Below are 23597 nucleotides of genomic sequence, written 5' to 3' on the forward strand. Positions count from 1 at the left end.
TGCGAGCTCCTGGAGCCACCAGTGCTCCAGGCAGCATGGTAAGGGGGTTGCATAGAGGGCAGGGGAGTTCGAGATAGAGGTCAGGGGGCGGGGGTGTGGATAGGGGTTGGGGCGGTCAGAGGGCAGGGAACAGGGGGGTTGAATGGGGCCAGGGGTCCCTGGGGGGCCATCAGGAAGGAGGGGTGGGGGTTGGATGGGGTGGCGGGGGGCAGTCAGGGGCAGGGGTACCTGGGGCGGTCAGGGGACGTCAGGGGGGCAAGAAGCTGGGGGGGGAAATAGGGGGCAGGGGCCGGGCCACACCTGGCTCTTTGGGGAGGTACAGCCTCCCCTAACCGTCCCTCCATACAATTTCCGAAACCTGATGCAGCCCTCAGGCCAAAAAGTTTGACTGCCCCTGATCTGAAGGAACACTATGCTGCTGCACACTTAGGATCATAGCCAGCAAAGCATTTAAGTACTACAGCTGTCTTTCTATGACTTTAACTCTGCAAGAAATAGGCATGACTTTGCTGGATCAGGGCCTTATTATATACAGTATGTAGAATGCATGTGTATGCTTTCATTTATTAAGAATGTATAACAAAATATTATGTTTGGGCTGCTAATTTATATGTAAGTCCAATTTAAAAAAACATAATATCAACTGTCTGTCCTAGAGGATTTTATACTGAGCAATTTATTAAAAGTTTTGTACTGCAAATTGATATTTAAATTTTCTTCTGCTACCTTCAAGGAGATGTTTAATTTGCCCAATGACTAAGCCTTCACACATGGTATTGGTAAATCTTACATAATATTGTGGCTATTAAAAATGGAATGGCTGTGGCTCCTGAAACATTAAATCTTTTTGCTTACATGTGGCTGATGGCGAGTAACATTTGGATATTTCTGTTGCCCCATTGCCAGAATTTTGCATCCTGATACTTAAAGACTAGAATAGGTAGTAGAGGAATTTATTATTTGACCTCTTGGAAATCAAAAAAGATAATTTTTCTTGGACATCACCTCTATATTCATCTAATAATGAATGGACTGGATAAATCATCTTACCACTGCTCATCCCTAGACAATGGAACTAGATGGTGGACACTTGTTTGCTCCCAGGACTAAGAAGCGTCATTAAGTTATTAAAACTATGATAACACTTTGGTAATTCAGATATCTACAGATCTTATGCTCTTTGCTTTTATTCTCCATTGACCCCTTCATTCTTCACTAGTATTTTATATCAATATTAAATTTTCAGCATTGGGCCCTTAAATCATGCAAGGAGTCTACTTGAGTTTGCAGGATCAGGCCCCCTGTTTTTTATAACCCTCTGTCAATACACATGGTATGGCTTGGGATAAACATGCCACGATAGATAAGCATTAAAAGTTTCTACAGAAAAATGGTTATCAGTACATTATGAAATCTTCATTTTACAGAAGTCAATTTAAGTTTCATTTTAGAGTTATTGCACAAACTCTAAAATTCAGGGGGCTTGGGGTGAAAAAGGCTTGATATAAATAATTCTGTGGCAAAACTGAAGCACAGGTCCTGAACATTCTACCATCCAGCTGTTGAGCACAAGTTTAAAATAATTTTTTTAAAAAGGCAAATTAAATCTCATTACCATGCAAAAGTAAAACAGTCTCAAAACCTACAAAGGTTACTGAGCTGTCTAAGGTTAGTCACTGTGCAAATAATTACGTACACTACATGAGAGATCATCCTGTTAAAGAGAACAGAAAGATTTTTAAGTAACAGGCTACTCCTACAGACATTTTCTGCTAATTAACAACCTCACGATTGGAACAAGATAGTAACTACAATCCTACAATGCAAGGGTTCTCCGCATAAATGGGTTAATACTCAAAATTTGATCAGTTACTCAAGAAACAAAATCTTCATCAAGAAACTTAGACATTGACAAATATTTGTATTTATTTATTTTGCACTAGAATACTACGGGTGATTCCCTTACCTAGTATAGGAGCAATGCTGATTTATACCAGCCGAGGATTATTATCTTGCAATAGATTTTTTAGTTATTTTTCTTTCTGTAACAAGCCACTAAGTTACTATATTCTTGGCTTTATTATTCTTCCTTTCCACCCTGTTCTTATCTTTTTTTCCCCAGTAAGTTTGACTAGTTTTCTATGTGTGTTTGCTTTTAGACAACAATAATTATATAAATTCCTGTGACATATTATATCAATAGTTCATTTACATTTTTTATCTTTAGTGAAAAAACATTTTCTGGATATTTTTAAACTGCCAAGCACCCGAAGAATGTAAATCCAAAACCTCTTAACACTTACAAGACAAAACCAGAAACACTTGTTTTACCAAATCCTAACAGTTACTAACAATTACAGGCCAACCTAAAACACCCACTAATGCCATACACAGCAAGACTATAGCCAAGATTTAAAAAAAAATATTAGCCTCAAGCTAAACTCCTATGTTTAGGTATCTAAATAAATAGCCTGGTTGTTCAAAGCTGCTGTGCTGATCATCCATCAGCTCCCATTACGATCAACAGATTCTACTAAGCGCTCAGCACTCCTGAAAATCAGGCCACTGATTTAGGCATCTAAATATGCATTTTGGAACCTAATTTAGGCTCCTATTTTTGAAACTCTTGGCCTTTATGCCTAAAGATTCCTCTGCCCTGTTTGGTTTTTTTTCTGCCATTTTATTTGTTTCTAGTTGTAAAATTGTCTCTACTTTATATTTCTTGTTTTCTTCATTGCCCGATTTCCTTTAAAGCATAAGTTCTTCCTGGTTTTATCTATCTGCATGTTGCCATACTTTCTCAGTTCCTATATATATAATCAATATTTTCTGTATTCATGTTTAAACTCTTGGCCAGTGGCTAAGAATAAATGGCAATAAATCTAAGCCAGAAAGTTTATACTCTAGCAATTCCATTTTTCCAAAGACTATGGAAAGTTTTCAGAGTAGCAGCCGTGTTAGTCTGTATCCACAGAAAGAAAAGGAGTACTTGTGGCACCTTAGAGACTAACAAATTTATTTGAGCACAAGTTTTCGTGAGCTACAGCTCACTTCATCGGAGCATCCTGGGTTTAGCAGGCCAATGCTCAAACCACTGAGCTATCCCTCCCCCTCTGAGACTACAGAACATATATGACAGAAAACCTAAGTGGAGGAAGGGTTAGTAAACATTACAGAGAAGGCAAGGCCATCTAATGATACAGAGCTCAAGGATTCATGGAGAATCTTGGCCCACATTTTGGGGATCTCAAGGCTTCCATGCAAAGTACTTTCCTTGGTTTGTGGATGTGATGCCATTGTTTGGCGGTCTGCAACTGCATTTGTAATACCACACCTGGGGCATGGGTCCTCAGCAATGGGTTTTGAACCTGGGGCCTCTGGTTCTAAATGGATAGAGCCTCTACTGCCTGAGCAAAAAGTCTCACCTCTGTTAGCTTAGGCTGTATAAGGACAACCTCTTTGGCCCAGCTACCACTACAGGGGAACAAAGCACCACACTGACTGGCTTACGTACACTACTATTCACTCCTATGAGGGGAATAGAAGCCAGGGACTTAAAATAACATTGCAAGTAGCAGTAATAAGCGCCCTCCCCCACCTCAGTATTTTTTGCAAACTAAAATGGCATGTTTTGTTTGCACTACATGTGGGGGTCATGATATTAGCTGTTCACAACATTTCTGGGTGGCCACCTGGTATGCATGCGAATGTTCCCTAATTTTAATCTGAGGGTTTTTTTTTTTTTTTCCAGAATGTCATACTGGAACAGCATTATTCACATCGTTCTTCCATAAAAAAATACAACTCATCCAACCAGGAAGAAGAAACAACAACAGGTGATTTAGGTGATTTATCCTACACCACAAATCAGGAATAATGAAAACGGAATAGTCAAAATGAACAAACTGTGAATAACCCACAGGCTGAAATTTGTTTACATAAACTGTTTGGTGAACGCTTCCTAATAATGAATATACTGGTAGGGCTCAAGACTGGTTTATGAACAATTCGCAAACTAGGGGAAAATCAGGATTATTTTACCACTAATCTATGCACAATGAATGAATGGTTAGAGCAGGCCCACATGGTATATGCAGTTGCTGATCCCTAACTCCACCCTCTAGCCTTCTAGCCGCACACACTGAGGTCTCATAAACTGTTTTGCCCGTTGGATGCTGAGGTGAAGAATCCTCCTACCCAGTGTCCTCTCCCCTTCCACCAAGACTTTCAGGTTCTTTTAAGTCTAAGTACTTTGCTTTTGCATCCTTCCATGCCATGCAGAATAAGAGAGCATAATAGGAGGCACTAGCACATAGATAGACAGCAACAGGCACCATAGATATACCCATGATAGGTAAGTTCCTTTGAAAGGAATTTCCTAGGAAGAATATTACTTGGCTTTAAAGGACTATTACTCTATACCAATTTTATGATGAACTTCAAAGTATCTCCTACCAAGCCTCTATCTTTCATTAAAGTTTTTATTTTAATTATACCAAATACAGTACAAGGTTATTTTTAGAGAAACAGTTGTTAAATTCCAAACTGAATATATTGTTTTAAGATTTCTTTGTTAAAATGCTCCAGACAAAAATTATTCTGTGCACTGGGCAGAAAAACAGAATGGCTCATTTAATTATTCAAATGTTATGACTTACCTTTGGAAGTTCTGCATCTGGTCTTCTGTGAGACAATAATTTGTAGGTGTTTAGGTTGTTTTCAAAGCTCCTAAAGAAGGAAAAATAATATTTTCATTATGTAGTTTTTAAATTCTTTCAAGAAAATATGTGTTTTTGTAACTAATAAGGATCTCTCTGTCTATGCAGTTTTGACAAGTTGCTAAATTTGGCACTTTGCATCCCAAATAGAAGTCACACACATTATAGGTTTCAGAGTAACAGCCGTGTTTGTTTGTATCCACAAAAAGAACAGGAGTCCTTGTGGCACCTTAGAGACTAACAAATTTATCTGAGCAAAAGCTTTCATGGGCTAAAACCCACTTCATCGGATTCATGCAGTGGAAAATACAGCAGGAAGATAGAGATATATATATACATATATACACACACACATACACACACACACACACAGAGAACATGAAACAATGCGTGTTATCATATACACTATAACGAGAGTGATCAGTTAAGGTGAGCTATTATCAGCAAGAGAGAAAAAAAACCTTTTGTAGTGATAATCAAAGTGGGCCATTTCCAGCAGTTGACAAGAACGTGTGAGGAACAGTAGGGGGAAAAAATAAACATGCAAAAATAAACAAATATTTCTCCATGTTTATTTTTCCCCCTACTGTTCCTCACACGTTCTTGTAAACTGCTGGAAATGGCCCACCTTGATTATCACTACAAAAGGTTTTTTTTCCTCTCCTGTTGGTACTAGCTCACCTTAACTGATCGCTCTCATTATAGTGTATATGATAACACACATTGTTTCATGTTCTCTGTGTGTATATATATCTTCCTACTGTATTTTTCACTGCATACATCCGATGAAGTGAGTTTTAGCCCACAAAAGCTTATTCTCAAATAAATTTGTTAGTCTCTAGGTTGCCACAAGTACTCCTGTTCTTTTTAGACACATTATAGACTCCCAAAACCAGAATTCTGATTTTACAGAGATGATTTAGAAAGATGAAAGGGGTTGTTAGTATTGTTCTCATTACCTGCTAGAAGCACATACAGGGTCATAATTTTTTTACAATCAGAAGTGATCCTTTTAGTGATGGAAGGAGGATCAGTCTCCTATTGCTAATCACTTTTAGCCCTGAATATGCGTGAATGGAAAGCAGCAGGATGGCCAGACTTCACTGTCATACCAGAGAGGAGAAAATTTAAGGCCAAACACTATTACATTTTCTACAAGAGAGCTGCAACAGGAAGCTTCACTTTTACCCCTAACTGACATGAATGAGGGTGTAAGGTTGCCTCACAAAAACTGAATGGCAAGATGCAAACTTACAGCAATTAAGCTGGTTCAGGAGGTGCCAATGACTAGACAATGACTGGTTTCAGAGTAACAGCTGTGTTAGTCTGTATTCGCATAAAGAAAAGGAGTACTTGTGGCACCTTAGAGACTAACCAGTTTATTTGAGCATACATAAGCTTTCGTGAGCTACAGCTCACTTCATCGGATGCATCCGATGAAGTGAGCTGTAGCTCACGAAAGCTTATGCTCAAATAAATTGGTTAGTCTCTAAGGTGCCACAAGTACTCCTTTTCTTTAGACAATGACTATTTCTAGTCTGCAGAAGAGAAAAGAAAACTAAGGATTTTAGTTTAGGAGATGCACATTCTTCAACAGAAGTTATTCTTCTGAGCTGGGTGAAATTTTGTTATGGGATTGAGACTGATAGGTATGAACTCACCCTTCATTAAACATAACTGTAAACATAAGCCCCCATCTAAGACAAAAGGAGTGTTAACCTACACAAGAGCTTTTTCTTAGTATTGCTTTCAGAGAGATACAGCCTAATGGAGCAGCTAAAAGCACTGCGCCCGACCCTAGAAGAAATCTGAGGAGAAATTTGGGGGTCAGGGATGCAGGCTGACTAACATGCTCTTGGCGCTGTGAGCAAAAGAAGCTGTTTCTGGCTATTCGATTCCTTCTGCATTCAAAGACACAGGACCTCGTACGTTCTTTGTAAATAACCAAAACTACATCAAAGTAATACCTTTCTACCACCAATTTCTATTCCCAACTGGAACATCCACAGAGCCCCAAACTGACTAGCTGCTCAGATCAAAAGGGCAACATTATTAAACTAAAGAGTAAATAATACCAAAGACAGCAACTCAAGTTACAGTGGCTGACCTTAAAAACTTTACAATGTTATCTTTGCAACTACTGGAAGTTAATATGACTTAGTATAGGGAACGCCTAGGGAGTATACTGTGGTAATATTATTTATTTACAAAAGCTATTGAAAAGTATTAAAGGTGATAATGACTGTATCTTACTCTCTAAAGTGCTTATCTTCATTATATATAAATTTACAACTGAGTATGCTGACTTACATAAGGAAACACATTTTTATCAGGTAGCATTCACCCACTTTAACCACAATCACAGTGACTTTCCAAATTCAGACACTTAACAGGAATAATTTGTTTGTTTGTAACGTTAAATCACAGATGCAAAACAGCTTAAAAACTGGAAAGATGAAAAGTTTAGAACTCTGAAAATAATGTAAAGTATTTAAAAGAACAGTGAGAATGTCACTAAGATCCCTCTAAAATTTAACAGGCAAAGTAGTACTACAGATAAGTAAGGATGTGTTTTGTCATTAAACAACTTGAAGCAATAATTGATTTGTTTCTCTTATACTAACTTTCACAAATCCTTAATAGAGTTGCACTGTTTTTGCAGTGATCTAATGCAGTGATTATAAAACAACCAAAACTACCATTACTAGGCCTAATACACTATGTACTTGGTTCCAAATTTTATGCATAAGCAAACATATTCAGTCACTAGCATTATCAGTCACCTCAGACAAACAATCCTGTTGACTCATTCTTGCCTGAATGGTAGACTTACATCAGGATCAAAGTCTATGTTGAAGTCTTAAAGCAAGCTGCAGTTAATTATCGTTTCTTGTCTTTGAAAATTATAGGAATATGAACTTTTATAACTGTCCTTTCTAGGTTACTCCTCTGAAACCTCCTCTACCACTGTTACTGGCAATATAATTAACTACATTACTTAAAATAAAATAGCCAGTGTTAATGTAACCCACATGCCTGGTACTGCAGCATTTGACTTAGTTTCTCTTAGGAGGGGAAGAGAAGCAGTGGAGAAGAGACATAGATCTTGGTTGGATATTCTGTATCTCTGCACACATGCAGAGAGCAGGACAGGGCAATTCAGCTAGAAGGGCATAGAAACTTGTAGAACAGGATGTGGCAATTAAACTAACATGCTCAGTAGCTGGTTCTGAGGCTCTGTAGGAAGTTCTCATTGTGCACAACCCACCGGGCAGGTCACACTCTAGTCACCCTCTGAGAACTGAGCCAATCAGAGAGCCGGAGTGGGGAAGGTTAAAAGTATAAGAGTTAAAGACAGCCCTGTGGACTCAGTGGCTGATTGACACAGGACCAAGCGACGCATCTGCCATGTGGATTGAGTCCCAATCCCTGTGCCACTTTGGATACAAGATACTGTTTTACCAAAGTCTGAGAGGACCAGTCAGCTGTTAACCTGAAGGCTGCACTCCTGCTAGCTGTGGAGATCCCCCAACTGTTCATTTGCTGACAGGGTTCTGAAGTGTTTTAAAGGATTGAGATGCTCCCATTTCTCGTGCTCTGAAGAGTCCAGGTGACACACACAACATACCATGGTCACATCATAAAGACTGCAAAATCATCTCTGAGAGAAGATCAGAGCAGAATGTGCTTTGATGTGTGTGCTAACGAACAGAAAATGTTATGCTGAAACCTTCTATTTGAATGTTTGTAACAGAAACAAAAGGGGGAAGGTCTGTACAGGGTACCAGCAGATTTACTGTCTCAGAGCTTTTCCTTAAAAGTAATTTGGAATACTATGAATAACATTTTATCCTATTTAAAGTGTGTTTTGTGCATATTAAATGTTTGCTTAACTAAGAAAGTGTGGTGCTCTCTTTTAAATTAATTGGGGATTATTACCATTTATTTAGCAGAGTCTTACATACAATATCCCTGGGGTTTAACTCTGTGTAATGCTTTCTGAAAAATCCCATAAAGATTGAACTCTTGTCTGTGCTTCAGCAAAGCGTTAAGCTGAGGTGCAGGAGGAAAGGGAGTGGACAGTTATGCAGAATAATGCCTGAGCAGCCCCAGGCCCTGGTACATTAATGGGAAGACAAAGCAGTTCAGTATCTCCTAAAGCAGATAGATGGGTATGATTTGATGTGTTGTACCTTCCACGAAGTCTGACAGCTTCACAAAACTTTCTTTCATCCATTGCTTTCTGTACTTCTTGAGTCTTAAAAATTAATGAAAAGAATAGAATAAAAGGTTAGTAAACTAAGGACTGTACTGTAAATGGATCGGTTCTGAAATAGCACTACTATTTGGAATACTGAAAGGACAATCTGTTGTTTGATTTGTTGTCTGTTGTGACCTGCATCTCACTGGCATTTTAATATTTTTCTTTCCGTTTCTATAGAGGACAAGCAGGTTTGAGGGCGGGAGAGGGAAAATTGGCACCTAAAACAGCCACAGAAGGAGAAATTTTTTTTAATTTAAATTGGGATGAACTCTGAATAATTTCGGAGGAGGAAACCAGATTAATGCAAATGGGCTATAATGGATGGAGATTTTGTAATCAAAGAGACAAGGTGCAAAATGAAAGATTCAGATGAAACTGAAAAACAATACAGGTTTCCAAATCTGAAAAAAAGCAGCAATGTTTCTTTGTTGGACTGCATTTGTCAGTGATTATTCCCTAAAACAACTACATAGTAATTACATACAGCAAAGACATAAGAAGAGGTCATTATTACCAAACACAGTTAAGTGTTCCATTCATGTGTTCTAACTAATAACAGACCATTGACTGTTAGAGCACTTTGCTATAGTTAATGAATAAGTGTAAACTGGCTCTTCTCCCGGAACTCACCATCTGCACACACTCCATTAAAGGCAGACGGACAGCCTGGTTCCCAGACAAGGACACAACACAAGCAGGAGTATCTGGTGTAGCCTCTAGAAGGGCCAGGACAGCTTCCACGCCCATACGGCTTGCCTGAAAAATATAGAGAGAGATGTTTCTGTATTTGGGGATGCTCTCAGTACTAAAAAGGAGTAAAATAGTTGGCTCCCACCACAGAAACAGGGAAGTACCCGAGATTTCTCTTTACATTGTTAAAACAATCATTCCTTGATAACTGTGATCACAGCTGGTTATGTTTAATATATTGTGACCCACAGGACAAGTAAGACTGCTCTCACAGCTGGCTTGTCAAGCCCACTGCACAGTCAGGTTTTAATCAGAGCTCTTCTAAAGGAAATAGGATTACTAGTAAATACGATTATTAATAAATACATTACAGTGAAGGTCATTCTTTTTTAAAATCTACCCACCTACTTATATCCATATACAGCACCTATCAGCAATAACTGAGCATGTTTATGTGCATGCTCTCTGCACATCCACAAACTATATCTTTCATTCATTTAGGTAGGTGACTTTGATATATAGCACCACAAGGATGAGTAGCAAAGGCAGTTTAAAGCCAGGCGTACACTAGAAACTTTTGCAGGTATAGTAATGCTTCTGTGTAGTGTGATTATTTTTATGACATTTATATACCAGCAATACCCTTAGTGTAGTTGTAGTTATACTGGCAAAAAACACTCTTTTACCAGTAAGCTTTTTTTCATGTGGGGAACTGGTATAAACTATACTAGCAAGAGCACTCTTTTTTTTTTTTTTAAACACCATATAAGCTGTGTCTATGCGGTGGGAGTTTGTCCGTATGGCTGTACTGGTATAGCTATACCAGCACACACTTTCTAGTGGAGACAAGGTCTTACACTTTGTCACCCCAATTCTAGTGCATGTGTATAGGGTTTTGCTGTACATAATCCATATTTTTGTCTAACTCCCAGTTCTTTTGTCCATTTAGAGGGATGCCTAAAATAGTAGAATAGAAGATGGCCCCAACCAGAAAAATTTAAGCACGTTAAGTATTGATTTCAGTGGACCAATTTTGGATTTGATGTGATTCTCCAATTGTGGATTAAATCGCCTATAGAGAGGCGGCAATGGAATCAGCAAGGAGTTAGGAGCCAGTAGTTACTGAGTGTTAAACCTGGCTCTGCCACAGTCTCTGTATGTTGCCTGGGGCAAACCACTTTACTTTTCTTTTGCTTGAGTTGGGGACAATAATTATATTTGGCTACTTCACAAAAGTTTTGAGGGTGTTAACTGGTTTTTATAAATGATTCAAAATGAAAATGTATGCATAAGTGGAAGCACATTACTACTGCTGTTGCAACATGCACCCTTCCAGGGTTTGCAGACAGATGTAAGTTATCACCATAGCTTCACTCACCAAAATTCTATCAAAAGCTGAAGGAGTACCTCCTCTTTGAACATGACCCAGGATAGTCACACGAGTGTCAAATCCCAGCTGCTGAACCACAAGCTGCAAAGAATTTCAAAGCATAAATGAGAAATATAAAATACCAGCGACACTATGGCAGTTATACACTGTGCACACATTGGGAATATTGTAATATTAGACTATATATGATATAAATGTCACACATCAACAATGGTGACACAACTAAGGAATTTACTTAAGTCTCTTTGCATCTAGGTTAGGAAAACTCATCTCCAGACTCCTACTGTAATGTTCAGTTTAAGAATGGTAAAGAAGTTTTTTTGGCTACAATGCTTTAATTAGAGAGACGCATACTGATGTCATTTATTTAGTAACAAATGACCACTTAGAAAAAACAGAAAATATATATGCTGTCCTTAACCTTATAAAAAAGGTTTAAACATCACAACTAGAAGCCTGGAAAAAATAATCTACTGCAATAGGGTTTCTTTATAACCATATTATAAATATATGGTACTAAATATCTTGGAGTAATTGTGCAATTAAACCCCCTGTGAAGGCATTTAGCCTTATACAGATTTTCTGATTCACTGCCTTTGGCTGATGTCCGTGAACAAAAGGAGGTACAACAATTTGTTCCAGAAATTTTGGGCTCCACCAAATAAAAAATGTTGGTTTTTATCCCTCTCAGTAACAGTAAAATCTGTCCAGTTTAATAGCCTGATGTTTTTACTGGGAAAATCACAGAGAATGAAATAATTTTATACTGAAAAAAGAACACAAAGAGACACAAAAGAAAAACATATGCAGTTATTTACTGCCTCCAGCTACATTTTCTTTTCAGTCCATTTACTCATCAGTAACGTACAAGTCCAGGCTCACTAAAATAGGATCATTCATCAAAATCTCCTCTGTTATAGTGTAAGGTTAAGATGTAAGCAAACAGAAATAAGTACTGCATACTTTCCCCTCTCCTACCAAGGAGATGTATGAACACCTCACTCACTCTCCCCAAGAGTTACATTCCTGCTATTTATAGCTTCCTAGACTTTTTAACAGACTGAAGTCTGTGTAACAAGCAAGTAGTGTTTTCCTCTGTAAAAAACAAGATGAGTGACAACTATTTCCCACACTTTTACTTAAACACTCTAATCAGTGCAACTAATTTGTAGTTTTTTAAATGGAGTACAATTCTATATTGATAAGTCAAGGACTACTTCATTATCTGAGCGCTCCTGAAAAGTGCCAGACTGACAGCTATGGAGAACAAAGTGCTGTAATCACAGAACAGGTGATGCACAGGCAGTGTCAGTTCAAGTTTCCTCACACCATTCTGTCAATGAATGTGTTTCAAAACTTGTTTCCAAAAAGGACCATTTCCAAGCATGAGAGGGTAATTCTATTCGCAGTGCCTATTTAATCCTTGGCATTGGTGAGATTTCCCCAAATGTTTCCTTTACTGGTAAATTGTGATAAGGGCATCATTAGTCCACCAGGAACTTGACAGACCATCACTTATTTTCGACCAAGAACCATCAGATACCATCATCTAATAATTAATTATATGAGACAAATTTAAGCAGATCTCTTAGAGATCAAGTCTCTAAAAATAACACTTCATTGACTGCCCTCTAATTTAACAAAAAATAGGTCCCAATCCAAAGTCCATGGAAACCAATTGAAAGATTCCCATTTACCTCAATGGGCTCTGAATTAAGTCCATAAAGCACAAGCATAAAAATTCAACTGGCAAGTACTGTAAGAGGCTGTATTACCAGAATGCCTGTGGAAATTCTAGTTTTAGCAGTGGAAAGGGAACTACACTAAATTATAGCCACAGCAGAAACTGTATTACAAAGAGGTTTGATACTTACATCCTTAACCTTTTCTGAAGTTATAGGTTTGTTGTGAGAATCAATGGCACCTTCTGCCACAATTATGATATTCAGCCTTTTCTTTCGTGCACGGTTCTATGAGAAGAAAAACACTGGATGTTGTAAAAAAAAACAAACCCCGAAACAAGGTACACCATTAAAAAAAAAAAAAGAGTTTTGAAAGCTAACTACTGCATATTAAACTCCAGTGACTAGAATCTTTTCCTTTGGATAATTTACCAAAAGTATTTGTAGCTCAACTAATCCAATCAAAAAGGAGAGAAAGACATCTATATACAGTAGAACCTCAGAGTTACGAACACCTCGGGAATGGAAGTTGTTTGTAACGCTGAACAAAACATTATGGCTGTTCTTCAAAAGTTTACAACCAAACATTGACTTAATACAGCTTTGAAACTTTATTATGCAGAAGAAAAATGCTGCTTTTAACCATCTAAATGAAACAAGCACAGAAACAGTTTCCTTACCTTGTCAAACTTTCCCTTTATTTTTTAGTAGTTTACATTTAACACAGTACTGTACTGTATTTACTTTTGGGTTTTTTTGGTCTGCTGCTACCTGATTGCATACTTCCAGTTCCAAATGAGGTGTGTGGTTGACTGGTCGGTTCATAACTCTGAGGTTCTACGGTTTTTGCCTGGTTATTAATTTAGTGTTGTCAAAAATCTCAACACTGCTCCATATCCTGGAGATCTTTCACTCCCCGAGACTCACACAAAAAGAAAAACATACACTCGGAGACCAAAGGGAATGCATCAGTTTAGATTCTCATTACTACTAATATACTTAATCTAGTATTTTTCATTCTTACTTTTACAAGCCTTGTGGAAGAAGTGTTCTTATTTTTCCTTTCAAGATTTCAGTGTTAACGTGCCTCATATGCTTCTCGTATCAGCAAAGAAACCAGTTAATTGCTGGAAATGTCTTCTCTTTAAAAATGTTCTGCTGGCTAAGCGGGTGAATTCAAAGAGATGGGAATACTATCCTAGTTTTGTAGGTTTTGTAGCGTATGCTTTCCGTATGCTAATGCATTACTACATGTTTGAAAGCACTCACGTAATTCCGCTTTTATACTAGATTATATTAATGCTCTTTGAAATAATGTGCATGTATAAAAGTTTCTAGAGTAAAATTAAATGTTCTGCATAAGACATCAGGGACAAAGATGACAAACCAGAAAACAGATCCACGATGGCTATGTTTGCGGGACCTATGGCAGCCCTAGAGGGAATCTAACTGTGCTTCAAACAGCTGGAGAATGTGGGAATAGAGGCATTTAAGACCAAATAGTTCTACCATTGAAATCAATAGCAAAAATTTGATTGAATCCTACTGGACAGGATTTGGCCCATATCATTTATGTTGCTAAGCACCTCTTTTCAGATGTGAGCATCACATGGCATACAAAATGTTCAAGATGCAGTAACAGCTTACCTCAGAAAGCTTAACACACATCTGCTCCTCCCATCCTTCTTCTGGGGGGTATTCCGGAATAAATACCCAATCCGCACCACAAGCTAATGCACTAACAAGAGCTAGATACCTAGTAAGCACATATTAAAAAAATACAACTAAGAAGACAATTAAACTTCAAATCTTAGTTTTTTTATAATTAAATTTTACTAGACACAAACTGGTGAGAACAGTACATACCCACAGTGTCTTCCCATAACTTCTAGGACAAAGGTCCTCTGATGGCTATAAAATGACAAGAGAGATCAACAACATTATTGCAATTGAAAGACCCAATCCAAATCCCATTGAAGTCAGTGGGAGCTTGGATCAGTCCCTGACACCAAGAATAACACAGTAAACCCAGAAGTAAAAGTATAATCGCTTGTCTGATCCGGGGAAATGTTGTACCCTCTTTAAAACTTTTCACGTCCAGAAGATGTTACCCAGATGCAGGCTGTGCTCAGTAAGGAATATACAAAATGACTGGTGATAACAAGGAGAGATGGGGTCGGGGGAGGGAGGGAGGGTGCTAAGGTATAAGAGCAATGCAATAAATATTTCTTTAATTATTTTTCATCCACTGTACATGCAAACCAGTTTTTTATTGTAGCGCTGCTCTAAAATGCATTGATTTATTTTCGTAAGAGACCGAAATTTTGCATAAAAAGTAAGTAAAAAACAAAGGGTGAAAGAATATTTAATCCATCAATCATAGTAGTTTCACTTCAAGGATTGTAACCATTTGGTTTTTAATAACTATATTGATTACCAGGCTAACTGTAAAACCAGCATGGTCATTGCTTTATTTGTCAAGAGTGAAACTGAATCAAGTATCTATGTTTTTTCATATGTATTTCTGTAGCACGGAATACCAACGCAGAAGCATGAGATACTAAAAAAGAAAGCCAAGCTTTAGTGCACCTGCCCCTCTGGCTAAAGTTTGTATACTTTTGCCTTCTAGAAGCAGCCTGTTATTTTCATACTATTGCACATGTCTGACAAAGTGAGAAATATCAGTCAAAGTGACAACATAGCTGAGCTGTAACTATATATCTTTTCTCACCAGTTCAGAAAAAAGTCTTTTCCAGAGTTCCAGTTTCCTTCGGGTGAAATTCATCCCTGTGCAGAGAATCGCCACCAGCCCTCTGTGCTGAAGAGGCATTTAAATAGTGCACAGGGCCTTGTGCTGATCTGTACAGGAGTGAATTTCACTCTTAAAAGTTTTGTGATGATGAATATAGTAAGGTGATGGACAAACGGAAACTGGATTAACATATCAACTTTTCCCCTCTGAAGATATGAGTTTAACTCTTGCTCAGGTTTGCACTCTCATTGTTTTCCCTTATGGACATTTGCTCATATCTCACAGGCACCCCAAATTTTGGAACAGTGCAGCCTGACTGGTCTCCTGCAATCATGAAAGGCCCAGGACTGAAATAAGGTGTTGCTGCATTTTAGGATGGAGGTTAACACTGCACAATCATTGCCCAGATTACATTGCATTCTCCCTGAAGTTATAAGCATCTTTCTTTCATCATCATCATCCATATTTTAATTAGAAAGTCACAAATGAAAACAGAAGTATATTTGCACAATTCAATCCAGTTAGCAAAATAAAAGGATTAAATTTACAAACACAAAACACACATAAAAATGCTCCCTGTCCATGTATGCTCTATCTCTCAGACTATCCTCACCCCAATTCCCTCCCACAACACACAAAGCAATTCAACTTTTGCTCTCAATGTAATTCTGGGTCTATACAGTCTAAGAACCTTACATCACATTAGTTCATACATATGAAGTATTCTATGACAACTAAATCATAAACATGCCTGATTTTACCACTGGGAAAAACGTAGTAATTTAAAATTTCGTGTATTCTCCCATGCATCCTGTTACCTTTGAGCAGTGGTCATGATGGCATCCACAACTTCAATGATTCTGTGCAAGGCCGAGTCAGTACCAATGGTCATATCGGTGCCACAGAAGTCATTATCTATGGATCCAACCATCCCCACAATGTTGAGGTAAACATATTTCTTCACAGCTTCTTCTTCAATCTTGCCTGCAGAGAAATAGCCGTAAAACCATCCATTAACAATAGCCAGCCACATGAGATGAAGCAAAATCAGACTGTAGCTGCAATGTAACAATGTAGTCCTTTTTTTTTTTTTTGTAAGAGTTAAAATTTCTAAAATAAAAAACACATTTCCGTAGGAAAAGGATTAGCCAAAGCTAAAAAAGCTGAATAAAACTTCTTGGAGCAAGAGGACAGATTTTCTTTAAGATCAGCTGTCTTTTGGAACAAACCAAAAGCACTTCATCTCACTGAGTGATTTGCTGGGCCATTTGTTCAGGGAGTTTAGAACTAGTCTTGAGGTTGTCACTCCCTAAACCCAAAACCCATCATTTAGATTACACACTCAATGTATGGGACAGAGTGAAGTAAAGGGGTGCAAACTGAATTGTGGATGTGACTCAGCATGTTCCCAGTGGACAGGAAATTCTAAAACGAGGGGGAATATATGGTCACCAGCATGAAATGCTGGGTGAAACCCTTTCTGTGTGACTGAAAGACTCCAGTACATTGTTTCATGACTGAGGAGTGAGTGGGAATGGAGAAGCCACATTCTAAATCTAAGCATGTCTCTCTCAAACTGCAATGAAAAAATACTGAGCCAGTCATTTAGATTTCTACGTGCAGGACAGTTACAGAATTTTGCCAAAGACAAATTTCTAATTTGTGCTAGCAAAGAATGTGGTATGAAAGGGTGGGTTTTCATTTTTTTTTTTAGTCTAATATTTAAGGACCAAAATACGGCTATCCAAAGGGGGCACAAATGTAACATTGCTAATGTATTATGCAATGCATAGTTCATTCAGTTCCTGGGAATCTTTTTGAGAAGTTGCTCAGCGATTATGTGATGTGACAGCCCAATACACTTGGAGCTGAGTCTGAAAACAAGTATGTAGCTTTACTCACTTGAGTATTTTTGGCGACTTCAGTTGAAAGATTGTATATTATTCATGTGTTTAAGACTAAATTCCAATCTCAGATTAGTTATTTTTAGAAAAATAGAGGCTAAAGCAGACGAAGTGAACTAAGGGAATGGGAACTGGAGCCAACACAAACATAAACTGCAATTTATAACATCAAGGAGACAACCTCACTGCAACCACGTCCACTGCACCATTTTGGTGCAAGTGAGCAACACACAATAGCTGGGACATTTTCTATTATTACAGAGGAAGGTGGTAGCAACGTCTATATAAAGGTTGCCTAACTCTATCCCTTAAAAAGGTTTCTTATAAATCTAATGTTTGTAGCAAGCCTGGATATTCGGTAGGGGTTTCCCCTCGGGATACATAGTGCCTTTTTTGTCCTGTGAAATTCCATTCAGATTTGGCTGAGATATTAAAAATCACCATTACTTTCTCTCACATGTTCCTCAGGATATGTCTTCACTGCAGAAATAACTCTGGCTCTTTTTGGTTGTTGCCCCTACCCACTACCCTATCCACACTTGAAAACTTCTCACTCAAACTAATGCAATGAAGACATAACTGCGGGAAATTCTGGCAGCCTGCCAAAAAACTCACTGACAATTCCCCAGCCCAAGCTCATGCTAGCCTCAAACCAGCAGCACCAAGGAGCTGTGAAGCAGAGGTGGGGAGGAAAGAGCTGAACTGAACCAGACTTCTCTGTTTATAAACCATTTGACTATTTATCATTCCCCCTGCCAACCCTTGGGGGAATCACATGGGGCAGAAGCTCCCCCAACTCCCAGGTTGGAGGCAAGGGGAAGGGGCGGGGGAGAGGCAGGCCAACTACCCACAGATCTACCACATGGTACCAGAAGCCAGTCATCCCTCTGGGGTAACACATGGGACAGGAGCACCCCTGACTTCTGGGGTTGGGGGAGAGAGAACTCCAGGCCAGATTGGGCTTCCCCGCAACAATCCCATAGATCCAGAAACCCACTCCCTCCTCAGAGAAAACAGCCTTCTCTGGGAGCCAGCCAATGTTGTTAATCTGGTACTTCAAGAAGTGGCAGTGCTGGAGGTCCAGGGTTCAGACCCTGCTGTTGATTCATAATGGAGAGGTGGTTAAAGCTGCACATCATAAAACTTGGTTTTACCCTTTTTTCATTTAATTAAAACTCTAGAACATTACACACATAAAGACTACATTGAATAAAGTTATTTAGGATGCAAAGTCAAGCACTTAAAACTTAGGAAATGCCACATTTATGGTTTGCTGTGTGTAACACAGGGGTGGGTAAACTTTTTCGCCTGAGGGCCTCATCACAATTGCAAAACTGTATGGAGGGCCGGGTAGGGAAGGCTGTGCCTCCCCAAACAGCCTGGCCCCCCACCCCCTATCCACCCCCTCCCACTTCCTACCTCCGACTGCCCCCCTCAGAACCCCCAACCTATCCAACCCCCTCTGTTCCTTGTCCCCTGACCGCCCCCTCTTGGGACCCCCCTCCCCTAACCACCCACCCAGGACTCCACCCCCTATCCAACCCCCCCCCCCCCCCCCGCTCCCTGTCCCCTGACCACCCCCTCCTGGGACCCCCCTCCCCTAACCACCCACCCAGGACCCCACCCCCTATCCAAACCTCCCCCCCCCCTTCCTCGCCCCCTTACCATGCTGCTCAGAGCGGCAGGATGGAGCCAGCCATGTTGGCGCACTGCCTGGCAGGAGCAGGGGGCCAGAGCGCTGGCGGCGCAGTGAGCGGAGGCTGTGGGGGAGGGGAGACAGCAGGGGAGGGGCCGGGGGCTAGTCTCCCAGGCCGGGAGCTCAGGGGCCGGGCAGGATGGCCCTGCGGGCTGGATGTGGCCCGCAGGCCATAGTTTTCCCACCTCTGGTGTAAAAGGATTACTGTTATTGAGCACCCCTTGTGGCCAGCGATGTCTCCGCAGCTTCTAACCTCTTTTTTCCCCCCTCTCTGTGGGGCCCTTTAAGAACTCACAGAGGCTCTCTCTGATTAACAGTATCCCTGGCTGGGGCTAGTTTAATACAAGGACCAGTTTACAGCAACCCAGAGCCCCGAACTAAAATTCATTCCAACAACACAAAGAAAACATCCATTCATTCACTCTGCTGTGAATTTTCTCTCATTCCCAGAACTTTTCTTCCATACCAATCTGACCCCCCCACCAGTCCTCCCAGATCTCCCTCGCTGGGGCTCGGACGTCCAGTCCCAAATGCAGTTAGAGTTTCTTGCCCCTCAGGAGCCTCCTTCTCACTGGGCTTTACCCTCCAAGCTCCCTGGTGTCATGATCCAGCAGTAGCCCTTTTTCTCCCTGAAATGTCCACGAGCATAGCTGCAATTCCTTGGGCTTCCCCACTTACTGCAGCCACGTTCTGCTCTTTATAGTGAATTGCCTGATTCCCTCAGGTGTTACTCCTGGGGGAATACTGCTCCACTGTGCATGCGCAGAATTTATGTCCTCCGCAGATTTCTTTACTTCCCTGTAGAAAAATGACTTTCTGACGGGGGAGCAAAGGGAAGCCACAAGAGCGGTCATATGACCCTCCGCAGCAGCATGTTTCGGGTGCCCAGGAAGCCGGCAGAGATTTAAATCACTGTGGGGCAGGGGGCTGGACTGAGGAAGACCCAGCTGGTGTCAGGGTTGGGTGCAGCCTCACCGCTGAGTCTGTGTCCTGAGGGGAAGCTGCACAGTGATCTCCCACCTCTGTGCAGCCAGTGGCCTGTGTTCCCCAATGCCACACTGGAGCCTCCACATTTATTTGACAAATAAAATTTGCAAGAATTTTGCATAATTTTAAAATACCATGCACAGAATTTTTAATTTTTTGGTACAGAATGCCCTCAGGAGTAAGGTATGGCTCAATCTGTAATCAGGATGGCTTAGACCCAGGTTCTTCAGCCCATGGGGTAAGCCACACTGTTACACTTTGCAACTTTAATTTGGCCCCTTTTGTGTATGCATTATGATAGTCCTTAATTACATGATCCTGTGCTATTTTTTTTCCCCACAGGAACTCTGACTCATTGAGAGCACAGGATGGATGCACAAAGGGACTGAAAAGCTATGTGTAAACAAGCATAAATCTAGCATTTCCTAATTGTCATGTGGTTGACTTTGCAACCTAAATAACATTCTTTGAATGTAATTTTTCTGTGTAATAATAACACATAATTTTCTTTCATCATTGGGGAAGATCTAAGTGTTCTGTATGTCCACAGTGATGCAAACTTACCACTTTGTGCCAGTTCCTCTAGAAGTCCACTCCATTCTTCACGAAAGAGATTAGCACCTGTTAAACTACCATCACCACCAATCACACAAAGGTTAGTGATTCCACGCTGAATCAAGTTGAAAGCTGCCTTCAAACGGCCTTCCCGGGTACGAAATTCTTTGCAGCGTGCGCTACCAATAACTGTCCCTCCCTGGAAAAAGGAAATAAATCAGTTCTAATTTATCTTTGTCATATTTTATGTTAATTGCTAATTATTTTTATGTTGATTTGTTAATTAAGAAAATATTAACAAAAAAGAGTATGGAAGTACACTAGAAAATAATAGAGAGTTACCCAAACCTCTAGGAAAATTATATTCTAAAAACTATGGTACATGTATATCAGGCAATGAGGAAGGAAACAAGCGTGGTAGATACATACTTGCAGACTGTTATCCTGTCTCCCTTCAGTCTTCTCTTCTCCAGATTAAACAAACCCATTTTTTTCAATCTTTCCTTGCAGGTCATGTTTTCTAGACCCTTAATCATTTTTGTTGCTCGTCTGGACTTTCTCCAATTTGTCCACATCTTTCCTGAAATGTGGCACCCAGAACTGGACACAATACTCCGTCTTACCAGTGCTGAGAGCAGTGGAAGAATTACTTCTCGTGTCTTACTTACAACACTCCTGCTAATACATTCCAGAGTGATGTTTGCTTTTCTTTACAACAGTGTTACATTGTTGACTCGTATTTAGTTTGTGATCCATTATAACCCTCAGATACTTTTCTGCAGTACACCCTGCTTGGAAGTCCTTTCCCATTTTGTATTTGCGCAATTGATTGTTTCTTCCTAAGTGGAGAATTTTGCATGCGTCCTTACTGAATTACATCTTATGTATTTCAGGCCATTTCTCCAGTTTGTCAAGATTTGTCCTTTACAGCGCTTGCAATCCCTCCCAGCATGGTATCATCCACAAACTTTATAAGTGTATTCTGTGACATTATCCAAATCATTTTGAATAGAACTGGACCCAGGACAGATCCCTGAGGGACCCACTTGTTATGCCCTTCCAGTCTGATTGTGAAGCATTAATAACTACACTCTGAGTATGCTTTTCCAACCTATTGTGTGCCCACCTTACAGTAGGTTCATCTAGGATATATTTCTCTACCATGTTTATGAGAAGGTATGTGCGTCTGTATCAAAAGCCTTACTAAAGTTGAGTTATATCATATCTATTGCTTCCCCTCAATCCGCAAGGTTTGTTACCGTGTCAAATAAGGCTATTAAGTTGGTTTGACGTGATTTTTCTTGACAAATCCATGTTGTCTGTTACTTATCACTTTATTTTATTCTAGGCGCTTACAAATTGATTGTTTGATCATTTGCTCCATTATCTTTCTGAGTACCAAAGTTAAGATGACTGATCTATAATTCCCTGGGTTGTCCTTATTCCCTTTTTAATAGATAGGTACTATATTTCCCCTTTCCTAGTCCCCTGGAATCTCTCTCATCCTCCAGACTTTCTCAAAGTTAATTGCTAATGGCTCAGAGATCTCTTCAGCTAGTTCCTTAAGTATTCTAGAATGTATTTCATCAAACTCTGCGGACTTGAAGACATTCTTAACTTGTTCTTTCCCTATTTTAGCCTCAGATCCTCCCCCATTTATACTGGCGTTCACTATGTTAGTCATCCGATTACTGCTAACCTTTTCGGTGAAAACTGACACAAAAAAGGCATTTAACACTTCAGCCATTGTTGCTTTTTCTGTTATTGTCTTTCCCTCCTCATTGAGTAATGAGCCTACTTGCTCTTCCTTTTGCTTCTATTGTATTTGTAAAATGTTTTCTTGCTACCCTTTATGCCTTGGTCTTTCAAATTTTGTCCCTATCTGCTTGTGTTGGTTTTATTTATAGTCATTCTTTGTAATATGACCTAGTTTCTACTTTTTAATATAACTCTTTTTGGAGTATCAGGTCATTAAAGATCTGCTGGTTAAGCCAGGGTGGTGTCTTACCATGCTTCCTCTTTCCAATGCATTGGAATAGTTTGCTCTTGTGTCCTTAATAATGTCTCTTTAAAAAACTGCCAACTCTCCAGAATTCTTTTTTCCATTAGACTTCATTCCCATGGGAGCTTAGCTACCAATTCTCTAAGTTTGCTAAAGTCTGCCTTCTTGAAATTCCATTATTTTTATTGTGCTATTTTCCCTCTTACTATTCTTTAGATCATGAACTCTTATCATTTCATGGACACTTTTACCCAAGCTGCCTTCCACCTTTAAATTCTAAAACCAGTTCCTCCCTGTTTGTCAGAATCAAATCTAGAATAGACTCTCCCCTAGTCACTTTCTCCACCTTCTGTAATAAAATGTGTCTCCAATTCATTCCAAGAATTTGTTGGATAATCTGTGCCCGGCTGTATTATTTTCCCAACAGATGTCTGGGTAGTTGAACATCAAGTCCTGGCTTTTGGAAAATTTTCTTAGTTGTTTAAAATTTGTTCAGAATCTGTCAAGAAGCTTTACAGAAAATATATAATCATCATTTTGTCTTTTATACAAGCTTACTGTCCTTGATTGTAGTTTTACTGTATTTCTAATGTATACTAGAAAGTAACATTGACATAATGCAGAAGCTTTTCTTTTTTCCTAGCAGAAGATTTGGAGATTATCACTTCAGTGTTTCATAATCATTTCCTATGTTGAGTAAAAACAAGAAATCTGAGCCAGGCCCAACCCAAATTTGAGCTTGGAATTTATACAGTTTTTATTGCCATCTGAAACAGTCTGCCTCACCATCGAGCACTTCCTGTTCTAAACCATTTCGTGGCACTGCCCATATGTGTTGAAAGTCACAACAAGCTGATAATGGGAAGATGAAAGTGAGGAAGAAGAGAGCTGGGAAACCTGACTCCATGAATGAGAGTGAGGCACACACACACACACACACACTCTTGAAGTGGTTCT

The 23597-nt window shown here is 39.6% G+C and overlaps 1 protein-coding gene across 5 annotated transcripts in view; it reads right to left on the bottom strand.

Moving 5' to 3' along the window:
• The window catches only part of PFKP (phosphofructokinase, platelet), an 82858-nt gene that overhangs the window by 31784 nt on the left and 27477 nt on the right, over positions 1-23597 (bottom strand). For 3 of the 5 annotated variants that reach the window (XM_074946235.1, XM_074946233.1, XM_074946232.1), the window contains exons 4-12: positions 20648-20837; positions 16315-16480; positions 14611-14655; positions 14392-14500; positions 12937-13032; positions 11051-11143; positions 9613-9738; positions 8912-8976; positions 4659-4728 (exon numbers count right to left, since the gene is read on the bottom strand). In XM_074946235.1, the coding sequence (XP_074802336.1) occupies positions 4659-4728; positions 8912-8976; positions 9613-9738; positions 11051-11143; positions 12937-13032; positions 14392-14500; positions 14611-14655; positions 16315-16480; positions 20648-20837 (960 nt within the window). Of the gene's footprint in view, positions 1-1696; positions 1715-4658; positions 4729-8911; positions 8977-9612; positions 9739-11050; positions 11144-12936; positions 13033-14391; positions 14501-14610; positions 14656-16314; positions 16481-20647; positions 20838-23597 lie in introns of all 5 variants that reach the window. The other 2 variants (XM_074946231.1, XM_074946230.1) reach the window with 1 other exon arrangement.

This window comes from Natator depressus, chromosome 2 (genome assembly GCF_965152275.1).
Source record: "Natator depressus isolate rNatDep1 chromosome 2, rNatDep2.hap1, whole genome shotgun sequence".
NCBI lineage: Eukaryota > Metazoa > Chordata > Testudines > Cheloniidae > Natator > Natator depressus.